This window comes from Cetorhinus maximus, chromosome 18 (assembly GCF_964194155.1).
Source record: "Cetorhinus maximus chromosome 18, sCetMax3.hap1.1, whole genome shotgun sequence".
Taxonomy (NCBI): Eukaryota; Metazoa; Chordata; class Chondrichthyes; order Lamniformes; family Cetorhinidae; genus Cetorhinus; species Cetorhinus maximus.
The window spans coordinates 1,894,839-1,905,075 of record NC_135896.1 but is presented as its reverse complement, the minus strand read 5'-3'; the positions used below and the strand labels follow the sequence as shown (position 1 = coordinate 1,905,075).

Sequence of the window (10,237 nt, the reverse complement as noted above, 5' to 3'; positions counted from 1 at the left end):
ACGTAATAGATTTAGAAATGTTATGGCCAACACACTTTTTTAGAGTGTGGCATCTCAAAATTTGGCACTACACCCTGAGAGAGACAGAGTGAATGTTTCAGGTCAATGTTCTGATGTAAGGTCACCGACCTGTGGACTCTGTTTCTCTATCTATGGATTCTGCTGAACACTCTGAGTATTTCCAGCATCTTCTATTTTTATATATTATTATTCATTGCTGTTTCTGGGCTCCTGATCTGCTCAAAATGATTGATGCATTAACTTTTGCAACAGTCCGGGCACTTTCCAATATCTCTGCTGAAGCTCTTTAGGGTGTTTCTGAGATGGGATGAGGGGCTGTGTTAAATAGACATCTTCCTTTACATGGTTTAAAACTTAAACATTGATGTTATTTTCTCAAATAAATTAATAAATTACTTTAGCTTTTAAAAACTCTTTTATGGTAATTTTTTGCACACAAATGTTAAAACAGTGTTAAAGGTAAAAGTGTTATCCAATTTTAAAAGGGTGTAAGTACAGAATATCTCCTGAATCTTCAAGAATTTTGCAGTCAAAGAACTCAGATTCTCTACCTTGCTGGGATAGTAAATACCTGGGAACAATTACACACCCGACAGCAGAGATCATGAACAATTTCACTGAAACTCTCTCACACTGTGGGTACGTTCTATCTGAGTTAGGCCAATAATCTGTGCTGAATTTACAGTAAAGAATCAGCTCTTAATTACAGCAGTACCCCTCCCGACGTGAAAGATCAGTGTACGAACCCCATTCTGCCCGGGGATATTGTTGTAAGCGATGTTTCCTCTAAGCTGTGAGGCCGCATAACAACCTGAACATTCCCATACGCAAGCTGTGCACATGTTGGTCTGTTTAAATTACCAAAAGTACATAGTCACATAAAATGATTCAAAGAGAACATGCATGTAATCAAATCTCCCATATACTCCAAAAAGAAATTTAGAGGGTACATTGGTTTTAGCCACAAGAGGAGATTTGATAGAGGTATTCAAAATCAAGAATTGCTTTGATTTTTTTTTCCATACTTACTCTGTTTCAACTGGAAGGAGGGTCAATAATTAGAGAATGCAGATTGAAGGTCATTGACCAAAGGACCAAAGTGGAGGTTAGGAAACTTTTTTAACACAGTGACTTGTTGTGATCTAGAATGCGCTGCCTAAAAGGGCGGTGGAAGCAGATTCAATCATAACTTTCAAAAGGGAATTGAATAAATCCATGAAGGGAAAAACACACCACAGGACCATGGGGAATGAGCAGGGACTGGGACCAGTTGAATAGCTCTCAAAGAACTGTTTAAAAGGCAAAGGCCCTGGTGATTTACTAGAAATCATCTGACGGAGACAAGCTTTATGTTTTGAACTCGTTGTTTTGAACTCAGCTGGGAATGGGCTGAGAAGGGGAAAAGTTGCCCAGCTCATGCTCTCCTTGCCTTGTTTGAAATATAGTGTGGATATCAGTGTCCAGCTAGGAATCCTCATCTCAGTGAAACTTGCCTGTATTTGGAAACCCGAGAGGCTGAAGCGAGAAAGATTGATCCAGCCCTGCACTCCTCCACGCCGCAGCTCCATTGGTGAGAACCTTCAGACATCTACTGGTACTAGCGGCCCGTCCTTGCACTAGATCAACAGCATCAAAATCCTGAACTTTATCCTTGTATAAAGTATTTTCTTCAACCACCCAACTCTGCAGAGATCCTATTTGTCCTTTGTGTGTGTGTGCGTGCATGCTGGGGAATTTTAAAAGGTATAGATAGTTACACTACAAGGTTACAAATTGTGTGTTAACCAGTTCTTGCAACTTGTTTTTAAAAATAAATTCTGTTTTATAATAAATCAATCATTCTGAGTTATTGAAAGAAGCCTGGTTAAAGTCTCTTTTATTCTGGGTCTATCAGTAACGAAGGTAAATAATTGACCATGTTGGTAAGTAAATTAAACATTTACACTCATGGTATGACCTGTGGAGAAGTGGAGCTGGATAAACTGCACACTCCTCCCACCCCAGTCATAACAATCAATCTCTCTAGGGCTTTGACTTTATAGCGCCATGAGTATAACAGACAGAGGACTCAATCATTCCTCACAAACCAGTCTCACAAGTCTTACTGTGATTTTCCAGTGGGTCTATTGGAACTGTTTTACACAGGAGGTGCTGGGCAGCCTGTATATGTTCTCCAGAAAGGTTCCTCCCTCATTGCACTCAGTTCTCTGCCGGGAAAGGGCTGCCTTGCTCTCTTGGATGATTAAGATCTTGGTGTCAAGGTGCACACAACACCATCCCGAGGTCGGAGAGTCCCGGTGTCCAAAATTTCATAAGTCTGGCCTGGCATGAGTTGGAATTCAAACCTCTGCAGGAATTTGCACAAAATCACCTTTGCTTCCATCTGAATAAAGAAGATCAGATTTAATAATAGATATATTTCAACAATCATACACTGCGCATTACTGGGTATAACACCCCTGTATTACATAATACACCATGAGTTACTGGGTATAGCATTGTATATATTATATAATAACACACCATGTTATAACACTGTACATATTATAATAACAGACCAGGAGTTACTGAGTGTAACACTATATATGTTGTGTTATTATATAATATATACATTGTTTTAACATATGGTGTGTTATGCATGTCCATGCATTGCACCATTTTCAACTAAACAGAAGCTTGGGGAAAGCCGTTCCTTGACTTATGCCCCATGGCACACTGGGCCATAAAGTGAGCCATACTGCGAGCCCGGTTGATAATATTAAATTGGTTTTCAGTCTAATGCTTAGCACAATCAAGATTGTTTAGCAAGTGCTGTCCAATTGCAGAATCACATGTGACATTGGACACTATGTTTTGAGTTTTGCAAGCACGGGCTAGTTGGGTATGGTCAGTACTTTGCCTGCTACGAGCAGCCAAAGGGACATGCTGTTTGATACGATCCACCAGTTATTGGGACGTACGGCCAACATACCTGGCATCACACCGACTCAAAATTCATATATCACATTACTCATTTGTGTGATAGGCAGAATGTCTTTTTGGCCTGACAGCAGCATCCCCATAGTTGTAAATACCACTCGTGTTGCTACTGCATATTAGCAGCGTGAAACAGCTAGTTTCTCAAATTTTTGAGACTGTCATGAGGCTATGCCCCTTTATTTTTGAAAATATGATTTTCAGCTTTCAACTGACTAAAAATGTTGCTATTTGAACTGAGACAAGCTGCTTAAAAATGCAAGGCCACATTCCAAGGTGAAGGTGAGAAACAAGCAAATCACCCTCAGGGGAGTGTGAAGAGAGAGATATTTCCTATAATCCAGACACCAATTGAAACTTGTAACTGTCTAAGAAAGAGGCACTAAAAATGCAAAGTACTGGATATTGAAGCAATGGCTGCCACAGGCAGACACACCCAAAACCCCTTGGAAATACACAATGGGTGAAGCATTTCACAGCAAGGCCGGCCAGCCACTAAAGATGGCACAGGTGGTGTCAAGAAAGTCTTCAGTAGCGGAAACAGACTGAAAGCTGATCTATCCCTCTCTCTTTTTTGGAATAAGGGTGTCACCTGGTTCGAGGAGCCAACTCTACCAGAGGCCTACCAGTGAACTAAAGTCTTGTAATAATTGCAATATCTTCTCCATCTGACCACATCCAAGATTCCAACTAACCCAAATCGGCCGCAGCGTTTTAAAATCTATGCCTCAAGGACAATCAAAGGACACTTACCCATATATTCTTTTACATTTTTTATTGGGCTCTAACTCACCTTATTTTTAATACTGGTGCGCATGTGTGTGAGACGGCCGAACGCTTGATGTCACTTTTTAAAATTATTTTTCTCGGGTTTAGTGCTTAATAAACTTGCTCTTTCTTTGACTCAAGAAAACTTTGTTTGATTGGCTCCTTATTGCTCTCAGCTTAAATAGTTAAATACATTTGGGGTAGAATCTTCGGCTTGGCGAGGGAGGCGGGGCGTGCATCCTGACGTTACCATGCGACATTCAGATTTTCAGTTTGGCGGGTGTGCAGCCGACTTGGTTATGCACCCACCAAACTGTCAAAGGCCTATTAAAGCCATTTAACAATCAATCAAATCGTTGACCTGAGCTGCCTGTCCAACCTTAAAGTTGGGGGGCAGGCGAAGAGCCCAGGCAGCCTTCGCATTTATCATAGAACCTCATCCACGGGCGGGTTGTGGTTTTATGGACGTTTTTAAAGTGTTGGAAAAATTTTTATTAACATTAATGGACACGTCCCAGCTCATGTGACAGTTTCACATGAGGGGACATGTCCTTAAATTTTTTTTCTCCCTTTATTCAATGTTTTATACGTGAAACTAATCTCCCTGAGGCAGCTCTGTGCCTCAGGGAGATTTCTGCGCTCTTTCACACGCGTGCGCTCTTTCACGTGTATGCCCCGACTCAGCTTACTCCCCCCGCCCGCACAGGGAGCGCTCCCTTAATTGGCCTGCCCATGTAAAATGGGGGCTGACTGGGGCGCCGATCGGCTGCGCGCATGCCCGTGTCTGCCCCCACACAACCCCCCTCCGACAGTTCAGAAAAGGCATATCCTTGTGATGAAGAAACTCAACCTTTATTGTGACCAAGTGAGGAGGTTGAATAGAAGGGAGCTGGTTCACTCCTTCTCTCTTGGTCATAACAAAATTGGGGGCTCGTGTCCAGAAATGTTCCCTCAGACGGACAAAATAATTGGAGTGGGGAAATTAAATTGTTCCTTCATAAACAATTTAAAAACTGGAAAAGGTTTACCTGGGTCTGGAATACGGAAGTGCTAAAATATCCACATTCAATGGCAATGCTTTCACAGAACAGGGTGAGATAACTGGCGAGGAGTTAAGGGCTCTGTCCTTGGAAGAACTGAAAGGTGCAGCTCGGCACCTAGAGCTGGAGTTCTGCCCGAAAGCCAGAAAAACAGAAGTTTTAAAACAGGTGATGAAACATCTAGAGCTGGAAATTGAGGACACTGAAACAGATAAATCAGTGGTAGAGAAATTAAGATTAGAGCAGTGGAAATTGGAACTGAAATTTGAGGAAAAGGACAAGGAGAGAAAGCGGTAGGAACAGGAAAAAGAGAAAGAGAGGCAGGAAAGGGAAAAAAGAGAGAGGCAGGAATGGAAGGAGGAGAGAGACTTCCAGGGAAAAAAAAGGAAATGGAGTTTAAATTAAAATAGCTCGAGCTGAGAAGGAAGGATCCTATTGTGCCCATTGAAGGCACCCCTGGTGAGAGAACCAGACCTAAGGGCTGACGTATTCAAGTTTTGCCACTTAATCTCTAAGCTTAATTAAGAAGAAGTGGACACTCTCTTTATCTTTTTCGAAAGGTTAGCACAGCAGTTTAAGTGGCCAGCCCAACAATGGTCCCTGCTATTGCAGAGTAAGCTGACAGGAAAAGCTCAGGATGGTTAATCCTTCTTGCCTGAGGCAAGTGTAACAAGCTATGAGGCAGCTAAAAGGGCTATTTTAAGTGTGTACCAGTTATTGTCAGAGGCACTGTCAGAAATTCCATTGCCTCCGGAAACCGCCTGACCAGGCTGTCATGAAGCTATTAATGTATATATTATTATTGGAAAATATTTTTCTTTTAAAATAGAGGTTTAGTCTGTGGGTGTGTCTTAATTGGATTAAAGCCAGTTAGTCTGGGTGCTTTGATGTGTACTAGTTTTGACCTGTAAGAGAGGTAGAGTGCATTTGTATTTTTTGAGTAGAGTATTCAAGAATTGGGGTGAAAACTGACACCTAGTCAACAGATACCAAGCCAGATGTTTATATTACTAATAAAACTGGTACAATGAAAGCGGTTTTATTGTTAAAAGGTGAAGTTCAAAGGGGCTGGTGATACAATGAGAATTTACATTCAATGGGGGTGGTAGGTATAACTTCAGCAGTTTTCGGGTGTGCAGAGCAGAGGCAATGTGAGATCAAAAGGCAGCTGTAAGCCTCCAGCTGTCTCCACAGGAACCAAAGTGAAAAGAACCTCATTTTGAATTCGTAAGCTTTGCCTGGAGTCTGGTTAAGTCTATGGGTTGCTGTTGCCTTAATGGAGATTAGTTTGGGAATCTGTTAAAAGTTATGATAGTAGTAATTTGTTGCCATTTATGTGTTTAATGCATTGTAACATAAATAAATGTTTCATTTAGTTTCATATAAAGCCTCTCAAGAACTGCTAATCTGATTCCTGAGTTTAGAGTTGCATCTCAAACATAACATTAAAATTATAGGTTATGACAGTTGTTCAAAGCTTCCCTTAGCTGTACCAACTGCACGGTCATAACAAGACCAACCTGGAACTTGAATGGCACAAGTAACTCACTTTTGACCAGTGGGTATGGGCGCTTAAAATTGAGGCCACCTACGAAAATCTTCATGAAATAGTCCTCCTCAAGAAGTTCAAAAGCTCCATTCTCTTCCCGATAAGAACTCACAGAGAGGAAGAGAGAGTAACAGGGAGCAGACAGGCAGCAACCCTGACTGATGATAATGAGCTTGTCCACAAACTCTCATTGCAAAGGAAACCGTTCCCTAGTCACCCTCAACCGAGAATAGAAGGTGGGAGAATGATAGGAAACTGACCATCCATCAGAGAGAAGGGACGGCTGGAAACACAGGAGGCCCTCCTCAGACCAGAAAGGATGGTGCTGAGAAGAGGAATGAGCCAAGAAGCCTGTGTTTCAACTGCTACAAGGCAGGACATCTCCGTGCTGATTGCCGGAGGTTGAGGGAAAAACCCATGGGACTTATGGAGGTTCACAAACCCCCATGAGGAAAATGGGAGTCAGAGACTATATCAGGCCTGGTTATGGCTCTGACTGTGGCAGCAAATCCCTGCAGACACACCACTGTGAGTGTGGGTGAGTTCAAATAAAATCCCTGAGAGTTACTAGGACTTTGTATCAGAAGGAAGAATGGCCACATTTCCCCAGAGCGAGGCAAGTGAGCCCATAGTGATACCTGAGGGATACAGGGGCCAACCAAACACAACTGCTGGGAAAAGACATGATCTTTCCACTAGAGAGTGCAGTAAGTGCCAAAGTGCTGGTAAAGGGTATTGAAGGGAGGTACATGCCCATCCCATTATACCGGGTGTAACTAGAGTGCAACCTTGTGTCAGGACCGGTGAACGTGGGAGTTATCCCTAGGTTGCCTGATGACGGGGTCGAACCTGCTCTTCAGCAATGACTTGGCAGGATCAAAAGTGAAAGCGTTCCAAGTATTCCCAACCAAGGTCAGGGAGACAGAACAGCTGCAGGAGAAAGTACCTGGCATTTTCCCTGACTGTATGGTAACCAAGTCTACTGCCAGACAAACTCCGGCAGAGAGGCTGAAGTGCCACTGCAGGCAGATCACCCGACTGTCTGGTAATCTGAGACCTTTTTAGGGAGTCTAGAGGACCCTAAGGAGGTAATAAGTGCGTCTTCCGTGGTTGTGGCTCAGCAAGCCGACCCATTGTTAAAAAAGTGAGCTCAGGCTGCCCAAACTGAAGCTGAGGCAGAGGCAACCCCTAAATGCTGCTACATTAAAAATGAGGTGTTGATATGGAGGTGGAGATACTCCTCACAGGCCTGCAGGTGAGGAGTGGACAGTGATCCACCAGTGGTTTCGCCGAGGTACATGGGGAAATATTACAGCGAGCACACAAATTCCCGATGGCTGGACATGTTGGTTTATGAAAAATCCAAGCTTGCATCAGCCACATTTTTACTGGCCACACCTCCACAAGGGTGTGGTAAGGTTTTGCAGAACCTGCCACATCTGCCAGGTTGTGGGAAACCGCAATAAAACCTGCACCTACAATTCCTGCTGTGGCTTTCAGGGAACCACTCAGCAAGATGCTGATGGACTATGTGGGAACCCTGCCCACATTGGGTATAAAACACTGCATATATTATATAATAACACACTGTGTGTTACTGGGTATAACACTGTACATTATATAATAACACACTGTATGTTACTGGGTATAACACCATATATTATATAATAACACCGTGTGTTACTGGGTATCATGCTGTATATATTATATAATAACACACCATGCGTTACTGGGCATAACACTGTATATATTATATAAGAACACACTGTGCGTTACTGGGTATAACAGTGTATATATTATATAATACACTGCTTGTTACTGGGTATAACACTGTACATATTATACAACACACTATGTGATACTGGGTATTACACTGTATATATTATATAATAACACACCCTGTGTTACTGGGTATGACACTGTGTATAATATATAATAACACACTGCGTTACTGGGTATCATGCTGTATATATTAGAAATAACATACTGTATGTTACTGGATATACTGTATATATTATATAATAGCTTGCCATGAGTTACTGGGTAAAACACTCCCGTATATATTATATAATAACACAGCATGTGTTACTGGGTTAAGATGAAGTTTTGGCTGTGAACTCTCAGGCTCTATTATGCACAGATAGCTCTGACTGCCCTAACAGAATCAGAAGCCTCAGGAGTACCTGTTTAAAGTTGCAGTGACTGTAGAACAGCTGGAAACCTCTTCATTGAGACAGAGATAGTCTATTGGTATCAGGTGGATTGGTGAAAGGGAACAACAAAGGGTTAACAATGAGAAACAAGGTGAAGCTGGGTCCAAAGCCAAACTTGGATTCAGATACCATACTTATAGGGATAGAAGTTTTATCATCCACAGTTTACAGTGCAAAGACGTGGGATCCCATGAACCTTTTCTGTTTCTTGCCTGTTATCACCCAGGAGGCTAGTTGGTGAAGGATCCAACTGGAGCCAATAAAACTGGAGCCAATCTGTACAGAATTTAATAAGCATTTATTTACAGAGATAGACATTATAAGCAAGCACCTCCTAATCCAAATACCACAGTTTCAATCTGTGTTTATTTATAGGGGCACAAGTTAATGCTCACCATCTAGATACAATTAATTATCATTAATATCTAATTAAAATTACCTGTGCAAACACCTGACCCAGGCAGGAATGTGCTCCTAAAGTGAAAGGGAAATAGCAATAGTAGGGTCTGGAAACAATCAGAATCAGTGCGTTAGCTGCATAATAACTACTGGACATTGAGTCTCACAAATGGGTTTTACACAAAACAACAAATTTACTGAATTCAATTTCGCAACTTGTTTTGGTGAAAGAAAGAAAGATTTGGATTTCTATAGTACATTTCACACCTTCAGGAAGCCCAAAGTTATTTACAGTCAATGAAGTACTTTTGAAGTAAAGTCCCTGTTGTGATGTAGGAAACACGGCAGCACTTACTTTGGAGCATTTGGGTTGAATCGTTCGGGGTCAAAGGTCAGAGGGTCATCAAAAAACTTGGCCATTCGGCCCATGGTATAGGTGTTGAACTAGAAGTAAATAACTTGTGTTAGCACATGAATGAAAAAACATTGTTCCTAACCAGCATAACTCAGTTTAAAGTAAAAACCTGGAGCTAGGATAATACAAGACAATGGCTCTCAGTAAAATCTAATCGATGGACCATTAGTGGGAGGCGGTGACTTAGTGGTATTGTCACTGGACTAGTAATCCAGAGACCTAGGGTAACGCTCTGGGGACCCAGGTTCAACTCTCACCATGGCAGATGATGCAATTTGAATTCAATAAAAATTTGGAATGATGACCATTGTTCCATCTGGCTCACTAATGCCCTTTAGGCCCTTACCTGGTCTGGCCTGCATGTGACTCCAGATCCATAGTAATGTGGTTGACTCTTAAATGCCCTCTGAAATGGCCCAGTAATCCACACAGTTGTATTAAACCACTAGAAAGTCAAACAGGAATGGAACCAGACGGACCACATCAGAAACAACAACGAACCTGCAAAGCTCTCCTTACTAACGTCTGGGGGCTAGTGCCAAAATTGGGAGAGCTGTCCCACAGACTAGTCAACAGCCTGACATAGTCATATTCATGGAATCATACCTTAAAAATCATGCCCCAGACACCACCATCAACTTCATCAGAGGTGGCGGCACTGTGGTATACAGGTGGGACGGAGTTACCCTGGGAGTCTATCGACTCTGGACTCCCTTAAGTCTCCTGGCATCAGGCCAAACATGGGCAAGGAAACCTCCTGCTGATTACCACATACCTCACCCCCTCAGCTAATGAATCAGTGCTCCTCCATGTGCAACGCCACTTGGAGGAAACACTGAGGGTGGCATGGGTGCAG

The 10,237-nt window shown here is 42.4% G+C and overlaps 1 protein-coding gene across 1 annotated transcript in view; it reads right to left on the bottom strand.

Moving 5' to 3' along the window:
- Positions 1–1,880: 1,880 nt before the first annotated feature.
- The window catches only part of LOC144692878 (cholesterol 24-hydroxylase-like), a 49,926-nt gene continuing 41,569 nt past the window's right edge, over positions 1,881–10,237 (bottom strand). Inside the window, exons 13-15 of the mRNA XM_078561964.1 lie at positions 9,322–9,410; positions 9,007–9,073; positions 1,881–2,404 (exon numbers count right to left, since the gene is read on the bottom strand). Of these exons, the coding sequence (XP_078418090.1) occupies positions 2,264–2,404; positions 9,007–9,073; positions 9,322–9,410 (297 nt within the window). The 3' untranslated portion in view covers positions 1,881–2,263. The remainder of the gene's footprint in view (positions 2,405–9,006; positions 9,074–9,321; positions 9,411–10,237) is intronic.